The following is a 19,687-nucleotide window of genomic DNA, read 5'->3' on the forward strand; positions in this document are numbered from 1 at the left end:
CCGTTCAGAGCATGAGCCATTTGCCTTCAACTCCAGGCATCGCGCGCCCGTTGTCCTCAGCCGTGCACCACCATCATCACACATCCATCATCGGACGTAGCTCCTGTGTCCAATAAAACCAATTCAGCGGATACCTGGATGCCCAATGTAATCTGCTCCAGGACTCTGGATGAAGAGCCTGCCGTTGCGTAATGGAACTGCCCAGATGTATGGGTGAACCTTGAAACGCGCCGCCTTGGGATGCCGCATATCTGCGCACAAAGATTGATTGGGGTAGGGGGTACCTTGGCCTGGATATTGCATAGCCGTCGCTCAATCACACCCCATACCTTTGCGGCAAGCTGGATGGAGACTGTTGGAGTTCGTTTCTGCCTTGGTCCATCCATGTTCACGACAGCTATCCATATCCATACTTCGTACTCACACTGTCATCCCTCTACGGCACGGGTATTCGTACCCAGGACAGGCAATACGGTATGCATACACCACGCCCGTGCATTTGTACCGAAGGGAAATCAGATCTGGCTTGATCATCTCGCTGTGCGGCAGCCCGTATGCGCACTCCCACAATCATGCGTACAAAGCGCCCGGGCAGGCACACGCTTCCATCATTACGGAGTACTGCCACATGCACTTCGGTTTCCTTGGCGCGTTGGCTTCGACCTTCCCTTCCTCAAAGCCACGCGGGCGCAATCCAGTAAGGTACACACACGCTCTACACGGTAGGTGCCGGATGATGCTGCGGCAGCCGGGGCGCACAGTCGCCCATATGGCACCCTCACTTGCCATGCCGCCGACGTTAGCTCAAGCTGGCATCCCTAGCAGTCGCAGCAACGCTGGGGGCATGTCTCGATGGAATCAAACGGATATTGCCGTTCTCCACGATCCCCTTTCCCGGTCACTGACGCGACACAGCTCCCCTGCTTAATCCCAAGATAATCACAGCATTGTCCTGATCGCCCTGGGCCCGGGGTCTTGCGACCATCACCAGGCGGCGGAAGAGCTTGCTCTAAAATCTTGGCAACGATTCGACAACGCTGGCTGGCGTGTGAGTGAGATAGTCGTGAATGCCGTGGATCATATCTCGAGAGTTTTCCCGCTCCCGGCTATTTGCTGTGCGCAGTATGCTAACGTTTTCTGCCAACTGACCATGTAGCTTTGACCGATGCAATTGGATGAGTCTTGGTATTTTTTGACACGTAGGTAAATTTCCGCCCAGACTCGCGGTAACCTGTCGTGCTGCAAACCAACGTGCGTGTTTGGACGCATGGCCTCATCCGCTACCACCAGTCGAATTGACTTCTGCGTGCAACAGCCTGCTACAGACCCAACCGGACCGAACTCTTGCCAGGTACAGGCACAGGCATGGTTGGAATGTATGTGACTAGATACAGATATGGCTTACCTCTGAGCACCAAATTCACAGATCGTGCATCACTCTCGGCTCATCCACACACGTACGTAATTATGTATGTCTGTACACCGCCTGCCAGCGGCTTACCATGAAAGGCCATGCACGTTCCCGTGCCTAGTTTCAGAATCTAGCTAGCCATTGACTTTGGAGGCATCGTGTGCAGATCTGGCAATATTGTAAGATAGAGGAAGGAAAGTCCATTGGGCACAGTCAATGTGCCCCGGCTGATAATGTGGCGCCATTGAACGTAGAAAGTGCTTCCGACTATGAACAATGATGTCTGCCATGAGCATGCCATGGCTTTACGCCCCGCCGATGGCAATGAGGCGGATCAGAACATGTTGAAGTTATGCCGCAGCGTTTCTCCCGTTGACCCTTCATCTTCAGGACTGGTATCGGCTCGCCTTGCTAAACCAATAAGGTTAGCTTTGTCGAGGAACATGCTGGGTGTTTCTTGAAGCTAAATCCAGAGCAGTTGGTCAAGCGAGAGAGGGCTCTCGGATGTCGGGTGGGCACTTGCACCACACCATCTCAAGGTACGATGAGACGGTCCAGCTTGCGTTGGGTATGTGCCTAGGTTCTTTTAGAAAATAGAGCTGCCTGGCTTCATTCACACAGTCGATAGGTGAGTGAATGAACCAGTGCTTGCTTGCTGTCTAACAGATGAAGTCTTGATTGATGGAGGGAGTTGTGTACAATTGTGTAAGTTAGACGTTGCATGATGCCCGGCGACCAATTTTTGATCTACTCCCGGCCGTTCGGTCAGTTCGGCACCTTGTTCTTTAGCTGATACGACAATGTGATAGGTTGTAGTCAAATTTGTCGTTGTAGCCATCGGTTTCGGAAAGTATGTAGGCAGGACTCTCAAAATGGAGGATGACGATACAGTGCCGGTGGTGTGAGCTCCCCTGGTCTTGACTCCACACCCCCCAGTATCCCATTTCAACAAGGCCGTGTGTCAGCCGTAGTCTTCCCAGCAAGTAACATGGCTTGGTGTCTTGGAAGAAGAAGAAGCTCGTACGGATATCATTATCTGCACATAGCGTTGCGTAGGAAGTATGTAGGATGGAATGACAGACCGCTGTGTTTGTCAGATAGCCTTGTTTGAGACAAAGGCAGAGACAGGAGCAGGAAAGTTGATATCCTATCCACATTCAGAGGCAGGCAGGGAGCTCTTAGAATGAGGCCCGGCAAGAGGGAAGAGAAAAGGGCGGAGGAGTGTGTTGTTCCGATCCGCCCGATCTTACCTCGGAAGTCACGAAAAGTCCTGCGCTTGTCTTCTTCCCACTTGTTCCCATTCACTCCGGAATGCGGAGTGCGGATACCTATCCATACCAGCTCAGGTAAGGTAAGAGGGAGGTACGTACTGCAGTCGTCAGGTCACGTGTGTTTCAAAACCGTGCTTTCTCAACGCGACTTATGGACTTGGCAGACATCCCACACCATCATTCATGTGATCCACGCCCCCCCCCCCCCATCCATCTCCTTCTGCTTCTGCTCCCGCTTCACCCTTTCGCTCCTTCAACAACAACCCCACCAACGCCACCACCTACTTCACATTACCATCCAGCCATCCATTCTTTCACCTGCACGTCGCACAGCCTTCCATCGGCCACCCACCCTATTCCCACCCTTGTGTTGATCATTCTTCAATTTCTCGGGGACCTGAGCCTCCCACCCCGCCTGGGTTCCTGGCGTTGGGTGCTTATGAGCAGGGGTGGCCTGTGGTCCCTTGTTCTGCAGCTCGCAACTTACTGGCTCGGCTTGCGTCTGCTCTCTGCAGACGACATGGAAGATCCTGTTCACCCTGTTCCCTGTCCGAAGTGACAAGCTTGATGGCAATAGTCTTTCTGCTTTATTTTTTTTCTCTTCTCATCTTCCCTATCTTTATTTGCTTTTTCCTTCTGACCATCCCCCTCACCTTATCCGCGAACTCCTCCCCACGGATATAGCTAAGGTGGTAAATATGCAAGTCTATCCGTACCCGTAGACGCAATTCTGCCGCGAGCTTGTACCTGGCAAAGTTGATCTAGGGAGCCCTGACATGGGTGTTCTCTCCCGTTAATGGAAATTCGGCCTGTTGCTATTCAGACGTTGGTCCCTACTTGACTTAAGCCTGTGGCTGTTGGCCGGACTCGCAAACCCGCGGACCCGCCGTTCGTTGCTCGGATTGCACTCCAATGCGAAGCTGCCGCGACGAGTCCATCCATAGTAGAGCCCCGTATCTGTATGTTTCATCTCCTTCTATCTGCCTTACTATTCCTAATGTACAATCAATCATATCTTGGCACTCTTTCGCATGGTGTCCACACAGCTATTGTCGCCATGAGCCTACCTTGACTCTAGTGCTGTGTGGTGTCGTCCCATTTGTGCCTTACTGTATACGGATACTCCGACAATACTTAGCTGGCTCCAAGTGGGAGCGCATGCTTCCATGTCTTCACGATGTTCCCATTCTCCACTCAAACACATGGCGCATCACGGCTTGAAAGCCATGCCGTTGTCTCTTCGTCTCCTCAACCCTCGAAACTTACTCAAGTATCTACTATTGTGTGTCCTTACCAAGTGTATTCGTAGAGCCATCCCACGAGTTTCTTAGCAGAAATCCACTTGGGAATACCAGAGTAAGAACACGCGAATATGGGAGCATGAGCTTCGGCTGGGGATGAAGAGCAGCAAGACACAATTTGAACATCGGTTCCATCATCATCAACTCTGTAACATTTGGGAGTATCGACTGACGAGAAGTCGAATCGATCTTCATCACCCCAGGTCTTTTCACAACCCTTCCACTGATCCTAGCTACCTATGGTTGAAGCCTGGCCCCTGGTCAGGCACGAATCAATACCCGCGCGGAGTTCTAGCTCAAGCAAATCAGCGAAGCCGACGCAGCAAGCCACGGTACCCCTCCCCCCCTTCTCGTCCCTTTTCTGTGCCGTTCACACACTGACACTCGTGTATCCCGTACTTTGTACTCTTCCATTGGGCTCGCAGGCACGGCAGGCCTTTTTCGTCTCCATCGGTACGCATTGTCCAACTACCCTGATTCCCTGACGCAAAGCCACAGGCGTTTGGCACCGCGAAAACGAGCCATCAGCATCGGCACAGGTATGGTACACTACGGAGTCAGATCCCACCGTCACCCATCCCAAGTGTGCCCATCTGTCTTACCTAAGACGTACCACGCGACACCGAGTGACCCCTTCCTCGCTCTGGCTTCACAGTACGTATTATTGTCTCTCTTCACGGCGACGTACATGCTAGGATATGTGCCCCAATGGTTCCGGCACCGTGCCGACGATATTCGCGAGCGACACAAGTGCGATTATCGGCATCGACTAGAAATCCCAAACACAAGTCTGTTGCCAGACGCCGTTATGCGCTGTGCGGTCGAAATTTACGTGGGTTTTCTTCTATTTCCAATTAAGCACAAGAAGCGCGACTTTTCAGCCGCGCTGGGTGGGAAGCAAAGCAGCAGGCATCTGAGCCTACAGGCTACACCAAACCACTGGGGCGTGGTAATACGGAGTAAAGTTTTCTTGATAACAATCTATTAGAGTGACATCGACCAAAGGCAAAGCCGCGGTCAATTTAGCATGCCACGCGGGAAGCGGGCGAGGGAGGGCAAGGGACCGGAAAGGTACCAAGACGGTAAGAAGATTGGCAATGTCAAAAACAACCCAATTCCACCAACAGCAGGCACACACGGCTGGTTATTGGCGAAAAGGAAAAGAAAAGGTGCATTGGTCAACGACGGCGAGAAAGCTTGAGTCTCCAGAGAGCAAGTGCTTGAGCCAATCTCTAGTTGTACCCGCCGCACACCACATCACGCTACTTCTACTAGCATCTGACGTGTAGTTAATGAGTTGCGTTAATATGCCTGTGTCATTACCTAGTAGTACCTTGAGGACACGATGAACTCTTCGTATACTACCCAAGCACCGGATGGAGTATAGATTGAAGCTGGGGGGGGGGGGGCATCAGCCTAGCACCGTCCAGTCTCAGTCCGGCGCAGTCGGGACAAACACCAGAGACTGCGGGACGAAACCAGGACGAAAGAGGGATTCTCGAGATGGGAGCTGACTCTGCATTGCCCGGCTTTGTCTTTCGGCTTTGTCCCTGACGCGCTTCGGAATTGGGGTAAAAGAGCCCGTCTGCCGATATAGACGTGGTTGGCGGTGGCAGTCCTCGATTACGAAAGACCAAGAAGATATCACCCGCAGGGACGCACGTACGGGTCCATACGTACCTCTTGTGGTCTCGATGCTCCGCTTCTTGCGGTCTACCCAAGCCAAGGTAGTGTTGGAACAACGTGGAATGGTTCTACAGATGAAATGTATCCTTGCAGTCGGGATCACTCCTTCACACCCACCCACCCATCCACTGTTTATTGCTACTATACAGGAACACCTAGGCTATGTTGAGCCAAAGCGTTTTCAATGGTGCTCGCCTCACCTAAAGAAGTTTGTCTCGATGGTCGATGATGCCTCATCTTACGTATTGTTCACTTGTCCTTACGCACTCCTCCTTTCTCTTCTCCTTCTTCTTCCTCCCCTCTCGCTTTCCATTTTAGTGTCATCACTTCGTCCATAACCAAGCATCTTGGGGCGCAACCGTGGTATGACTGACGCGGCAGTTGCACCGATAGTCCTTCTTGGAGGGGGGCATCAATCAGCCTCGCTCGCATCATACCCTGCCATGGTTATGTTCTTTTGCTGAATCTTTCCCCTCGGCGTAGCCTAGCCTCGCCTTGAACGAAATGAGATAATTCTCAACGGGCGAGGTTTGCCAACGGGCAGGTAGGGGACCAGGTACCGTAGCCAAGAGGCTGGTTGTCGCCATGGATGCGTCGAGATGAAATTTAGCGGCCCCTCGACCCCCTTGTCTTTTGATTTTACTCTACATTCTTCCCCAACTTTTCAGCGCAGGCGTCCAGACCTGCTTCTCCTCTACAGATACAAGGCACTCCGACGTCTCTGATTACTGTCTGCTGTCCCTCGAATATAATGTATTTTATCTTTGAATATTATTCGTCTGAGCGCTTGGTTGTTTGATGACAGCTACAATGAACTTGGTATCCTTGGGCCATTCGTTACTTCTGGCGCATCTGATGGCTTGTGTGCGTGTAGTTAGCGATCGTTTACATGTTCGGCGCAGACATGTTCCTTGTCTCAAGTTGGGCTCTCACGCGGCACGCAAAGCAAGACAAGGAAGCTTGGAATTGGACGACGGGCTGGCTTTGTTTTCTTCTGTTGCCCTCCTTGTTTTCTTCAACATTTGGCTCCCGAGCCCGCCGCCTGTGGTCTCCCTGCGCTGCCTTTCCCTTCCCGTAACCTTCTGTTCGTCTTGCCACGGCGCCCCCCACCGCTGCCGCCTTCTATCGGCTCGACCGTGCTCTCGTCTTGGCTGGCGGGTCATGGGTGAGGAGGTTCCATCCAGTGTTGTATGTAGCATAAGGTCAGGCAGCCAAGGCATGGTGCAAGGGCCAGCCGTTGGGTCGCCGTAGACGTTACGGTATCAGAGGTATCAATCATAATGTCAGTGTCGAGAGTCCTTGTGTATTGGGAGGGATGGATGTCACAAGCGATGGCATGTCGGACGCCGTGCTTTACCTGGCGGTTCATGCCTCTTGGCCCATTGCAATTTACCTTATACAGTCCTACATGAGGCATGGAGCGGAAGTAGTGTACTACGCAGGAGAGAAGTAGTCAATCTGCTGAAGCAGCACTAGCAGGCACGTGCATGCCTTCATCTCTCCCTTGAGTGGGTTGGCTAGACCCGGGGCCCAGATGTCTTAATTCTCCCGTCAAGGCAACCTAAGAACAATGTATCCGTAATAAAGAGTGGGAACTTGGAAGGTGACGGGAACTGCAAGGGGGAAACGGGGGGAGAGAGAACCCAAGAAGAATTCCTATTGACGATACGTCCCCATACTCTCTGCTCTGTATTCGTACCTTCCTTTTGACAGAAGCATCTTGGTGGGGCGTGCGCATCGTCCCGAAGAGGTCTTTTCATCACCTCTTGCGACTTCCATACTCGTCCGCCATACCTAAGCTAAGGTACGAATACAGATTTCCAAAGCATGAAGACTCAACATCAATGGCAACCGGTAATTGCCGATGACATGACAGATACTGCATCACCTGCGCCATCCATCTTTCTCGTTTCAACCATCGATGTTGCCGCCGGCACGCCTCTTCCCTCTTCCTGATACCTTTGGCCGTGCCCATCTTGCATCTTCATCTCTCTGCCCCCCCCCCCTTCTCTTCTCACCTTTTCCTTTCTCACTCCCACCCGACCGTTTAACGCCTATCCCATCCCATCCCGTCCATCCGACCTTATCCTATCTAGCTCATAGTTGCCTTTCCTGTCTATCCATCCTCTTTCTTCCCTTCAATCTAACCGTTCGTTGCCGTGTTTGTCCCTGCCCTCGTCCTCGTCCATGTCGACCATTTCCCTTCCCGATTTTGATGGATCAATCCGAGCACGAACTTGGCACTGATACCTCACGGACACTGGGCGCTCGGTGGTTTACTACTCCCCTCAACTTGCAGGTGCTCAGCACCGCATGGCCTCGCAAGGCCCTCAAGCGGTCTTTTGAGTATCGGAGCGGAAGAGGCTCCAAACGTATACACACACACACATAGGCGTCACACTCCCCCTTCCTTGCCGTCGGGTAGCTCCCCGCTGCCAGGAAGAGGTAGGTAGGTATGGCTAGGTGTCCAGCTCTGCAATTGCACAGCCGTTCCTCTGTACTCTGCCATGACGCCGGACCACCTACCGCAGCGCCACTATTTCTCCTCATACCCAGATCCCTCAACATCATCATTGCATGTTTTATCTGCCCTCATGTGTCTTTGCCGTTGCTCATACCAAGTGTCAGCTACTTTTGTCCGTCTCGGCTCTCGCGCTCCTTGTCACTGTCGCAATCATACTCAGTATTGTTCCGTTGCAGATGGTGATGTGTTTGGTATCGACACCCGTCGTCGAAAGATGTGATGATTGGCTTAAACCAATGCTTCGGGCACGGCAAAAGAGGTCAAGCAGAAATACGAGAGAAAAAGATTCGCTCTTGTCGACCCGCCAAACAGTTGGCATCAAAAGCCAAAAAGTAAATCAGGCAAACTATGGCTAACAACCCGAATCAAGCATCAAGCACCGGCCAGCAGTTGTCGTTCGATCCCGTCGCCTTGCTTTGCCCAAGCTCTTTCTTTACCCCCTCTTGGTCCTTGTGTGGGAAGCTTACCTTGAGGCATTTGAGCTTAACCTTGTCGGACTCTTTCCCTCACCCAACCTTGACCATGCCTCCCACACCAACACCAATACTGCAACGAGGCAGGCGGAAGAGGATGAGGATGACGAGGTGGCCGACGACGACGACAATAACAATAGAAGCAGTTGCTTAGGACTAGCATCTGGTCTCTGCCTACGACCTTGCACACGCCATATGGCATCCTCTGGTCCTCGGCATAATGTGCTCATGGTAGTGCCGACTTACAGCAGAACGGCCAACTCATGCCAAGCATCTACGGATAGCAATACCAACACCGGCACAAATGCCAAGCCAGAGATGGCGGTTGATGAGATAGCATCACAAGGTACTGGAGAGTGGAAGAGCCACAGCAATAACACGCCCAGAGATACCGTACGGGTAGAAAGAGCGCAGCAAGTCTTGGCAGGCTTGGTCTAATCGACTCACTAGACTCGAGTCGAGTCGAGTCCAGTCCTGGTGCCATCTATGTCGCCCACTCATTCATTGGTCTTGACAAGTACCCATCTCAAGGCTGTGCTGCATGGGTATCCGTAGGTTGGTATCCTATGAGAAGTAGGAAACAGAAGGGGGGGGGGTAACCCAAGGTAGTGAGTGAGTGAGTGAGTGAGCACTGATGAGCAACAGCAGCAGAAAGAACAGCAGGGGAAAAGTCCATGCTCTTGCACGCCTTGTGACTTCCACACCAAGGATGGCGTTGGCATTAACTGGTATTGGCATTGGCGCAGGTACGGATGATGGTACTCACAGCAGTACCTCTCTCACCCGTCTCTCTCTGTGGCAGTGAATCTCTGCCTCTCTCTCTCTTTCTCTCGCTGTCTCTCTACCTAGTCTTGTTCGGATACGATACCTACCCTGCCTTTGCCTGCCCTGCCGGCTTGGTCCCCGCTGGAACTTGGTCGAGGTATTTCCCATTCTGCTTTTTCTGATCGCCGAGCGTTTCCCCCAGCATCTGGCACGTCCGTTTTTTTTTTCTCTCTCTCTCTCCAGGTCCACCACCATCACCCACCACCCACACCCAAGGTATGGATGGGTATGTACTTTGTACACACTACACACACACACACACACACACACACACACACGCACACATACCGAATATTCTCTCTCTGTCGTTCTTCTCTTTTTTCTGCCCGCACGTCTCTTACTTACTCCTCTCCTCCCATTGCCCAGTCTTCTTTCTCATACGGATGGATGGATACCCAAGGCACTCCTCTCGCTGCACTGTTGTTTCTCTCTCCACTCTCTTCCCTTCCTCTCTCTCACATACACACACACGCTCTCTCTCTCTCTCTCTCTCTCTATACTCCCCTCTTACATCGCACTCCCTCCCTCTTTCTCCCCGTCTCTCCCACACGCCCTCCCCCTGCCTCTAATCCACACTCCTCTTGTACCCCATTTCTCTCACTCTCTCACTCTCTTCCTCTTCACACCCCATACCCTTCTTAGCTCAACCCCCCCTGTATCCTGAGAGCTGGGTTGTGTGTCTTTGCGTCGTCCTCTACGGATACACAGTTACCAGTAGTCCCAGTCCCAGTCCAAGTCCCACCGCCGCCGCCGCCGCCGCCGTCTTCTCCTCCGCCTTGTCCTGCCTGCCTCCACACCCACCGGCTCTGCTTTTGGAGGGGAAAGGGTACTGACTCTTTGGCTCTGTTTCTGGGCTCTGGCTCCCGCACCTGTGTTCTATCTACCGGTACCTCTTGTTGATGCGACTGATCTCTCTCTCTCTCTTTCTCGCGAATGCCTGTCGCTTTCCACCTCGTCCGTCCCGTCGTCACTCGTCACTCTGGCCCTCCTTGACCTTGACCTTGACCTTCTCCCCTCCACATCCACCTCCACCTCCACCTCCTCTACGGATACATCCTGTGCTGCCGCTACCGCCGCCGCCGCTCTGCCCTCTGCCCCGTCCGCCTTGTCTTTCTTGGCTCTCGACGTACATGGTAGAGCTTCATCTGCTACCCTTGCTCGGCTTCAAACAGCTTCCTGATCTCCTCGACCGCGGCACCTTGCCTGGCCCTACGTCGGCATCCCGCCTTGAGCCCTGGGTCCGATCTGCCCTGTCTATTGTCTTAACCCAGGCCTGTCTGTACTATCCTGGTTCTCTGAGCTCGAGGCACCTCCATCTTGTTCTCGGCTGCCCTGGGCGCGCGCGCGCTCTCTCACTCCTCCCCTGATTGCACTGCAAAAAAAGAGTACATGGACATATTATTTCATCCAGTCTCCCGATCTTCACGCGCAATTACCAGTTTTACCGTCGGGCACCGACATTCATATAAGTCCTCGGCGACATCCAGTCTGCAAACTACTTCATCTACCTCTTGCTGCAGTCCCCAGTACCCGAAGCTCAGGATACCAGGAGTTCGAGGCCCAACCGCTCGGTTCAAGAAATCAAAAACCTCCGAGGCCCTCCCTTCTGTCTACTCCCTTCCCGACATCTAAGATCTCAGGGTCCGTTCCACCCACTGCAGCAAAGAAAAGCAAAGCAAAGCAAAGCACAGCACACAGCACAGCACAGCACAACGGCATATTACACCGCATACATCAACCACCACCCACGCTCATTCCCTCAACAACAAGAAGCTCGCCAGCTAGCTACTCCTCCTCGCCCGCCTACCTCTAATTCCCATCACTCCTTCTCTTCCCAGTGTGAGACGAGCGAGCCTCTTTCTTTCTCTCTCTCTCTCTCTCTCTCTCTCTCTCTCTATCTCTCTCTCTCTACCATCCTCTATCTCACCGGAACCTCTACCACAATAATCGTTCTGGAACGTGGACATCCACCAGTTCACCGCAAGCCGCCCCGACAGGACATCCGACAGGACAGAGGGAAACCCAGACCGCGCAGCTAACACGCCGCCAACATTCAACCGTGCTGCGCTTGACAAACCTTAAAACACTGGATCTCACCATCAACCTCCGGTTCCTGACCCACGCAAGCCACAAGCCCATAGACATATACGAACATCTATCCCGTTGCTGCTGGCTGTACACATTCCGCCCTCAAGCTCTTTCCACCACCATACGCTGCCCACCACCTCAAGCTTCACGCGTCAGGTGACGGTAACCTTGAGTCTTCCAACACAGCTTCTGTTCTCAGTGGCTGAACCAGAAGACGGAAAGGTGAACAAGGAGGCGCTCGGAAGCATACAATCTCGTGACCTGGATACTACGATAAGCGCAGGGCGAACCACGGTCCCGCGTCTTGCTGCAGATTCAGAGCTCCACACACGTACCGTGTAGTACCTTCCTTACCTTACCTTACCCTGCCCATTATATTCCCCTCCCTCTTCTCTCCTTCGCAGAACCGCTTTGGAAATTTAGCTTTAACAAGTCTTAATCTTCTTCTCGCCGTTGAAAGACTTTCCTCCCTCCCCCTTCCATCGGTGTTTTGTCTACGTCCTCTTCTTTCCATCCTCGCGCGTCTTAGTTTCAACATCACGCTCAACTGCGCGGCTTCATCACTGTTCCCACGAGCCTTCGCTAGTCAAGTCCGCAGGGCTTGCTTCCCTTCTCCCATCATCATCACCATCATCTGGGAGGACTGAACCTTTCACACTCTATTCGATATTTTTTTCCAACGCATACACATACTGTCGGTAAGTGGCGCAACTCTACGATCGCTACCGCAAACGTTCAACGTAACTTACACGATTAGACTCGGCGCAACCGGAAGCCAACATGGCGAATTCCAATGTCCCATTAAACCCAACCTTCATCGGCCACGTCGCTTCCACTCTCGACGCTCTGGTTCTTTTTGAAGCATGTCTAAGCAGTGCACTACACCATGTCCCCCGCAGACCACACGACCGCGAACGCCAGGATCTCATCAAGAGCGGCAATGTCTTCATCTACGAGGAACACTCGTCCGGCATCAAGCGCTGGACTGACGGAGTTGCTTGGAGTCCCAGTCGTATTCTCGGTAACTTCCTCATCTACCGCGAACTCGACCGGCCGTTCCCGCCAGGCGAAAAGAAACGCGCCATGAAACGTAACAAGAAGCCCACAGGTGTGACGAAGCCTGAGGTCGCGCGCCAAGGCAGCGTCAACGGAGCTGCCTCTACTATGGGCATGGGGGATGGCTCGCAAGGCGGCAACAAGGACGCCGAGCGAGCATTGATTGGATCCCTAGTCGACTCGTACCCTTTCAAGGAAAACGGCCTGGTGAAGAAGACGATCAGCGTGACTTACCAGGGCGTGCCGCATCACCTGGTGTCCTATTACAACGTTGAAGATGTCACAGAGGGCAAGCTGATGACCCCTTCCAAAGATCACCAGCTCTCTACCATCATTCCTAGAGGAGAGTTGATCATGTCGCAAAATTTCCGCGCCCCAATTGACGAGGTCGAGATGGACGACTCCCGAGGAGGTCACGGACTTTTCGCGCAACACTATCCCGTTAACGGCCACCATCAGAGCCTGTCACGAGCAATGTCAGTGCCTTCGCTACACATGAGCGGAATGCCTGCGACGCAATTCGGCCATCCACCATACATGTCGTATATGAATCCAGTTCCCGGATCCGTCAGCAACGTTGGCTATGCGCAGCCCCAACACCCAAATTACGCTTATGACAGCTTGAGCCGTGCAGGCCGCTATCCGTCAAGTGCTGGCTTGGCTCCCGACATGTCTCGAAACATGGCACTCGAGTCACAGCATCATCCTCGACGACACTCAACAGCTTACGAGCCCGTTACGGGCCCCGAAATGGGTCTTGCTAGCAGCTTGCCAGCTGTGTCAAGCGACCCGTCTAGATCCATGGGCGGAGGCAACTACATGACATCCATGTTGTATTCCCAACAACGCCCTCACGACATGTCTCCTCACGAGCCCTTTCCCTCGCCGTCTCCCCGCCACGTGCACAACGAATCGGGAATGGGGGGCGACAGAAGCGCCCAGGGCTTCCCCATTGAAGGACTCAACCGCGATACGTGGAACACGTTTGACCAGATAGGCGAGGACGACCAAGGCCAGTACATGCCGCAAGGGAGTGCAGGCTGGCCGAGTAGCAACAACAACAACAACTCGCTTGGTAGGACCTGAAGAGAAGTAGGATTAGAGTCGTGTGCACGTCTCAACTACCGTACTTGTCCAACACGAGGCTGTTGGACATAGACCAGGACTCAACGTTGATTGGATCGGGTCACCAGAGAGGATTGCCCTTGAACGACAGTGTGGAAAATGTTGCGGGGTCATCAAATCCCTCAGGTTACAGAGGGAGACTCTGAATTCAGGCGCCAAGGTGCTTGGGTAGCGCGGCGCCGAGGTTGCGGTTTGCGATGAAGTTTTTGATTCGGAAGAAAACAGAGGTGCGCAAAGCTGAGCGCAGCCTACGATCCAGGAGTATGTGAGGTATACTGAACAGGGAAAAGGGGGTTTCATGGGACTACCGAAAAGTTTACCTGTCAGGCAGTTACAGTCTGCAGACACGTATGTTGTACTCAACGCACCGAATCATCATGCGATGTGATCGTTTGTCTAGGTAGTAGGGTATGCGTGGTCTGTAGCGCACCATTCGATGAGAGTGATTACTTAGACAGAGTAGCTCTTTGCTACATTACACTTCAACATACCTACCTTGTTTAGGGACAATTGAAAAAGTCAGTCAACTATGCGGTAAAGAAGAATATGCTAGTGACAGAGGTTTTCTGCTTATGACACAATTGGGACACGGGCCAATGGTGAAGCGCGCTTACCAAACGACGAGAACCAAACGTATACTCAGTACGGAGTACTTGTGTAAGGCACCTGAGGTACCTTAAGGTAAGCTTCCTGTCCACTGAGGAAAGAGCTCTGCGCGGACCAGCAAGGGGGGGGTAGCTCCCGTTGTCTTCCACCTACACGTGAGCTCGTGATCGTCAGTCATCCAATCAATCGCACGAAAACCAAGTGAAGCTCAATTGCGGTCTACGTCGAGGCTCCAGGACACAGACATGGTGTTCGTCAGGCTCGGTGGTCGCAGGGCTTTGCCTCTGGCGCAATGCGGCCGCGTGCAAAACAGCTTCTGCCCGAGTAGTAGAAATCGTCTTCTCCATGCGTTGCCATCACCAGCACGGCATCGGCCGACGTTGAAGCTCACTGCCAGCGCAATTATCAACCAACCACCTCAGCGTCAATCGCGACCCCGTCTCGTCGCTCCTTACGTATCGCAGAGCGATGGTAAACCGCCCAGGTCTGTCTCCTTCTTTCCCCCGGCCAAGGTCCTTCTTCCCCAATGTAAAGGCTGACGTGTGAGATTGCTGCAGCGCGGCAAGCAAGATCGTCGCGAAGCTACCCACGTTACCACCGACCCTCCGCGAAGACATCCGCACCCTCCCGAACCTGCTGACGCTCTCGCGCCTCGTGGCCGCGCCGTTTGTGGGCTACTTTATCCTCCACGACCAGCATGCCTGGGCCTTGGGCCTCTTCGCGTACGCCGGTGTGACGGATTTGCTGGACGGGTGGATCGCGAGGCGGTGGAAGCAGCAGACTGTTGTCGGGACTGTGATTGATCCGATGGCAGACAAGACTTTGATGACTATCCTCACTGTGTGCCTTGCCGCTCAGGGGTCTCTGCCGGGTAGGTCCTTTTCTTTGTCAACTTTGGCCCCCTCCACCTCCGTCTCTCAACGGAGAAGCCCCCCGGTGATCGAACAAGGCGATGGGAAGGGAGGGGTGGCGAGAAGAGTCCTTCGAAGTCCTTCGAATGCCTCGCCGATGCCCTCGCCAATATGTGTGAAACGATATAGACTAACGTTTCTATGCACCTCACAGTGTGGCTCGCAACAATCATCCTAGGTCGCGACGTGGGCCTCGCCATCTCCGCTATTTACTACCGCTGGATCTCCCTCCCGCCGCCCAAGACCTTTGCGCGGTACTGGGACTTTTCTCTGCCCTCAGCCGAAGTCCACCCCACGACCATCAGCAAGTACAACACGTTCCTGCAGCTCGTTCTCATCGGCCTGACGACGGCCGCGCCGGTGTTCAGCTATGACCTGTCGACGCCCTTGACAGTCATGCAGTACGTTGGCCCCTTTCCCTTCCACTGGTGCTTGCCTTCTTCGCGAGGCTGGAGGAGGGTCGGAGGAGAAAACGACGCGGTGGTTTTGTAGATTCTCGGTCGTGCTAACTGGAGGCTAGGTATGTCGTTGCCACAACCACGGTTTGGAGCGGCGCAAGCTACATTTACACCAAGGATGCGGTCAAGATTCTTGCACCGCCCAAGACTCCGCCTCCAAAGGTATAATCGGTATGACAAGACTTTCATCCTTGATCATTGGCGGCCTCCTCTCCCAGTTCTCGGAGGTACCTGGACTGCTCAGACAGTTCAAGCTCACTCGTATATTGAGATGCAGCAGCAAAATTATAAGCATAACCGCAACCTCGTGCGGAGTAAAGATGCGGTTCATCCATCAGGTGTGGCGCATTATTGTACGTAACAAAGCATGTATAAAAGGGGCGTTACGGAAGGTGGGCAAAATTTTGTAAAAATTAAATGTACACGCACAGAGGGAGCAAGAAACTTTGGTCCCTGTCGGCAGCTATGGTATTGGTACAAGCATAAAGGCTACGCTTTTCTGGCCTTTTCCATCTTTACATTAGTCGGCAAGCCCTTCTTTCTAGACGTTCTGCGTAGTCGTTGCATTACGGCATGTCCTTCTCCCGGCTCTGCTGCTTCTCCCGCCACGGCCTCTCCATGTTGGCCAGGGCAATACTCTTCTGCTGGCGTTGCACGTAGCCCAACAGGCGGAGGCACCCAGACGGCGTGATACCCTCCAACCGCCTCGCCTGCGCCAGAGTCTCGGGCATGGTGGCTTTGAGAACCGTCTTCTCAGCCATGGCCAGGCCAGGAACCTTGTCATAGTCGATCGAATCGGGTAGCCTCAGACTTTCATCCCGGGCAAAGACCTTGCGCTCGGCGAGCTGTCGCTTGATGAATGGTGCGTACGTCGCCTCGATGTGAATGCGAGACTTGAGACGCTCCGGAATGGAGTCGATGCCTGGTACCGCGGCAGCGACTTGGTCCCAGGTTACGTCCTTGAGTCGGAGCATGTCCATTGCGTTGCGCCGGGTCGTGTCTTCTTTTACGCGGAACCCGCGTTTGGACCATTCAGGTGTGCTCTTGCTCGTCGAAGAGAGGAGTGACATGATGTCGTCCATCTGTTGCTTCTCATCGCTGAAGTGTGTCCACCGCTTGTCTGACACGACACCCCAGTCCCGTCCTTTCTCGGTCAGTCGAAGGTCGGCATTATCCGCTCTCGACGTTAGTCTGTATTCACTTCGTGTTGTGAACATTCTATAAGGCTCAGTGACGCCCTTGGTAATGAGGTCGTCAATCATGATGCCGATGTAGCCGTCTGCTCGGGATATCGGGGCAGCTTCGAGGCCCAGAGCGGAGCGACCGGCGTTCATGCCGGCAACAACGCCCTGCCCGGCCGCCTCTTCATAGCCGGTGGTGCCATTGATCTGTCCGGCGAGGAACAGGCCGCTAATCTGCTTCGTTTCGAGTGTCGCCTTGAGGCTCCGAGGGTCTATGTAGTCGTACTCGACGCCGTAGCCTACTTGCGTCATGACGCACTTCTCCAGGCCTGGAATCGAGCGCAGAATCTGTTCCTGAGCTTCTTCCGGTACGGTCATGGACAAGCCATTGGGGTATATGAGGTCGCTGTCGAACCCTTCGGGCTCCAGCCAAACGAGATGCTTGTCTTTGTCAGAGAACCGGGTGATTTTCGCCTCTAATGAGGGGCAATATCTCGGGCCCCTGATGGTTTCTCGGATGTGTATCGTCTTGTCCAGGTTAGCCCTTACGATGTCGTGCGTTGCCTCGTTCGTGTAAGTAACCCAGCAGGACAACTGCTCCTCGACGGCCACTCTATCGTTCAGGAAGCTGAAGGGCATCGGCGGGTCGTCTCCAGGCTGCCTCTCCAGTTGTGAAAAATCAATGCTATCTTTGGCGATACGCGGCGGCGTTCCTGTCTTGAGCCGTCCCAGGCGGAAACCACTGTCATTCAACGACTTGCTTAAGCCAAATGAGGCGTCTTCTCCTATCCGTCCCGCGGGATACGCTTTCATGCCGATATGAATCTCGGCGCTCAGGAATGTGCCCGTCGTGATGATGACTGCGCGTGTAGGGAGGACCTCGCCAGACTCGAGACGCACGCCTGTGATCTTGCTCTGGGCGGAACTCGTCGTGTCCGCGCTCTCACTCGTGACGATATCGGATACACTGCCTAGCACAATGGACAGGTTTGGGTACGTTTCCAGCTCTGCTCTCATGTGCTTCTGGTATAGTTTCCGGTCAATCTGCGCTCGGGGCCCCTTCAGAAAGTAACGGGTTAGCGACTACAAAGATTCCTCCAAGAAAAGGGACTATGCATGGAGCTCACATACCCAAACAGCCGGCCCCTTGGTCCGGTTCAAGACCCTGAACTGCACGCCAGCCTTATCAATGACCCTGCCTGCCAACCCGTCGAGAGCATCGATTTCGCGGAGTATGATTCCCTTGCCGATGCCACCGAAAGATGGATTGCAGGAGCAAGTGCCGAGGTTCTCGATCTTTGGTGTGACCAGAGCTGTTCGCGCGCCGGTTCTGGCAGCCGCTGCGCATGCTTCCGCGCCCGCGTGGCCGCCTCCTACTACGACGACATCGAATGGTCTTGGAGAATTGGGTTAGCTGCGTGCGACTGGCGCGCGAGAGCCGTTCGTTCTCAGTATGCTGCAGACTGACCTGGTGCCTTCTGCGACGTCTGCAAATCCGCGCCTACCGAGCTGTCGCAAGCTTCTGGCAGCAGGGCGTGGGCGCGGCTTCAAGGCTGCTGAAAGGGATCGCATCGCCTATGTACACGATAGAAGAGACTACACGGCGCTCCGGCAGAAGTAAATGCCACCGCCAGGCTTGTGTTCTGAGAGGTAGAATCGGGTTTGAAGGCTGAAGTTCTCCCAGTTTGTATTCGGAGTTCCTGCGCGCCATTGCTCCCCCGTTGATTTTTTTGGCCCCCTGGTGTCTCAGTGTAGTGACATGATCGGTGCACGGCGGTTACAAACACCGACAGCAGGGGTACTTTAGGTATAGCTTCTCCGGTTGACAACGTACCATCGTCGATATGAGCATCTTTGGAGTACTCTGGACCTCTCAATAAACTCATCGCTATTCCGCATGTCACATGAAACTGTGAACAGAATTGTCGGCCCAACTAAACATTGCTTACTTTCTCATCCAATCTTAGGAAGCATAATGGCTGAGCAGTTACATCTGCTGGAAAATACCACATTTGATGGTCGCTGCCAAGACTTCCAATAATTAATCATGCGTGGTGATGGTCACCAGACATCTTTTACTCTATTCCTTCTCCTACTTCGTCTTCGTCTTTTCTTGTGCAATATGAGTATGTCGCAAAAATGGGTTTATGGTCACTCCTCTCGCGCTCTGCCAAGTTATGAATGGAGTATGGACATCCATTCCGTGCCGAAGTAGCGTAGTTGAAGAGCATCTTGGCGCACAACAAATCGTTGTTTGGTGACTTTGTGTATTGCTTGTGAAAGGACCTAGTAATACATGCAGACATGGGAGTTGTTGATGGTCACTGAGATCTTGAAAAGCAAATCGATTGCTCTCCGTCTATCGCCTTGTGCTAGGTTTCTGCGTCTCAGGCCACGAAGATACAGCATCCTCAACCTCTTCCAGGAACGTAGCCGAGCTGTGAACTGTGGTACCTCCTAGTACTGAGCGCACACCTGGTGAAGATGCGTTGATTGTTGCCACCATCTTGGCCTCCTCGTATGTTGCTCCACCGACTATAAAGACAATGATGTCTTGCGGCTTGTCTCGAGTAGTTCCTCCGCCTTCAACAAAAGGATACTGCTGTTCTTTAAGTCGTCCCCGGATCAGATTCTGAAGCGTACTTTCAAGCAAGGGGCTATGCTGTGTGTAAACGTTTTCAACGCCTTTTAGCCCCTTGAACCTGGCACCAGCTCCTCCAAATATGCCACCCCCCTCGAAAATGTCTGCAATACCTGCTTGAGCCTGTGAT

General features: G+C 53.4%; 6 protein-coding genes across 6 annotated transcripts; 5 read left to right on the forward strand and 1 right to left on the reverse strand.

The window, feature by feature from the left end:
* The first annotated feature begins 3,418 nt into the window (after window positions 1-3,418).
* On the forward strand, window positions 3,419-3,938 carry BDZ83DRAFT_430922 (uncharacterized protein). Its single transcript, XM_060503047.1, has one exon. It carries the CDS (start codon window positions 3,595-3,597, stop codon window positions 3,901-3,903), a length of 309 nt encoding a protein of 102 aa, XP_060362382.1. The 5' UTR covers window positions 3,419-3,594; the 3' UTR covers window positions 3,904-3,938.
* A 2,424-nt stretch (window positions 3,939-6,362) lies between these two features.
* Window positions 6,363-7,053, forward strand: BDZ83DRAFT_430938 (uncharacterized protein). The gene has a single exon (XM_060503048.1). The coding sequence runs from the start codon at window positions 6,468-6,470 to the stop codon at window positions 6,918-6,920; it is 453 nt and encodes a 150-aa protein (XP_060362383.1). The 5' UTR covers window positions 6,363-6,467; the 3' UTR covers window positions 6,921-7,053.
* Window positions 7,054-8,412: 1,359 nt separating this feature from the next.
* BDZ83DRAFT_654032 (uncharacterized protein) lies at window positions 8,413-9,104 on the forward strand (the record flags this gene model as incomplete). Its single annotated transcript, XM_060510688.1, has 2 exons — window positions 8,413-8,525; window positions 8,564-9,104. 2 exons carry the CDS (start codon window positions 8,413-8,415, stop codon window positions 9,102-9,104), a joined length of 654 nt encoding a protein of 217 aa, XP_060362384.1.
* Window positions 9,105-12,209: 3,105 nt separating this feature from the next.
* BDZ83DRAFT_430951 (Gti1/Pac2 family protein) lies at window positions 12,210-13,727 on the forward strand. Its single transcript, XM_060503049.1, has 2 exons — window positions 12,210-12,277; window positions 12,337-13,727. The coding sequence occupies exon 2, from the start codon at window positions 12,360-12,362 to the stop codon at window positions 13,719-13,721; it is 1,362 nt and encodes a 453-aa protein (XP_060362385.1). The 5' UTR covers window positions 12,210-12,277; window positions 12,337-12,359; the 3' UTR covers window positions 13,722-13,727.
* Window positions 13,728-14,611: 884 nt separating this feature from the next.
* BDZ83DRAFT_721474 (CDP-alcohol phosphatidyltransferase) lies at window positions 14,612-15,903 on the forward strand (the record flags this gene model as incomplete). Its single annotated transcript, XM_060512387.1, has 4 exons — window positions 14,612-14,850; window positions 14,924-15,237; window positions 15,432-15,678; window positions 15,798-15,903. 4 exons carry the CDS (start codon window positions 14,612-14,614, stop codon window positions 15,901-15,903), a joined length of 906 nt encoding a protein of 301 aa, XP_060362386.1.
* Window positions 15,904-16,301: 398 nt separating this feature from the next.
* BDZ83DRAFT_583220 (glucose inhibited division protein A) lies at window positions 16,302-18,488 on the reverse strand (the record flags this gene model as incomplete). Its single annotated transcript, XM_060505636.1, has 3 exons — window positions 16,302-17,975; window positions 18,048-18,312; window positions 18,385-18,488. The coding sequence occupies 3 exons, from the start codon at window positions 18,486-18,488 to the stop codon at window positions 16,302-16,304; spliced, it is 2,043 nt and encodes a 680-aa protein (XP_060362387.1).
* Between the last annotated feature and the right edge of the window lie 1,199 nt (window positions 18,489-19,687).

The sequence above is a fragment of the Colletotrichum acutatum genome (assembly GCF_030867785.1).
Source record: "Colletotrichum acutatum strain CBS 112980 chromosome Unknown BDZ83scaffold_81, whole genome shotgun sequence".
In the NCBI taxonomy this organism is placed as follows: Eukaryota; Fungi; Ascomycota; class Sordariomycetes; order Glomerellales; family Glomerellaceae; genus Colletotrichum; species Colletotrichum acutatum.

Excerpts from the sequence above, each read along its gene's own strand:
- BDZ83DRAFT_430922 (XM_060503047.1), top strand. The coding sequence starts at position 3,595 with ATGCGAAGCTGCCGCGACGAGTCCATCCATAGTAGAGCCCCGTATCTG.
- BDZ83DRAFT_430938 (XM_060503048.1), top strand. The coding sequence starts at position 6,468 with ATGACAGCTACAATGAACTTGGTATCCTTGGGCCATTCGTTACTTCTG.
- BDZ83DRAFT_430951 (XM_060503049.1), top strand. The coding sequence starts at position 12,360 with ATGGCGAATTCCAATGTCCCATTAAACCCAACCTTCATCGGCCACGTC.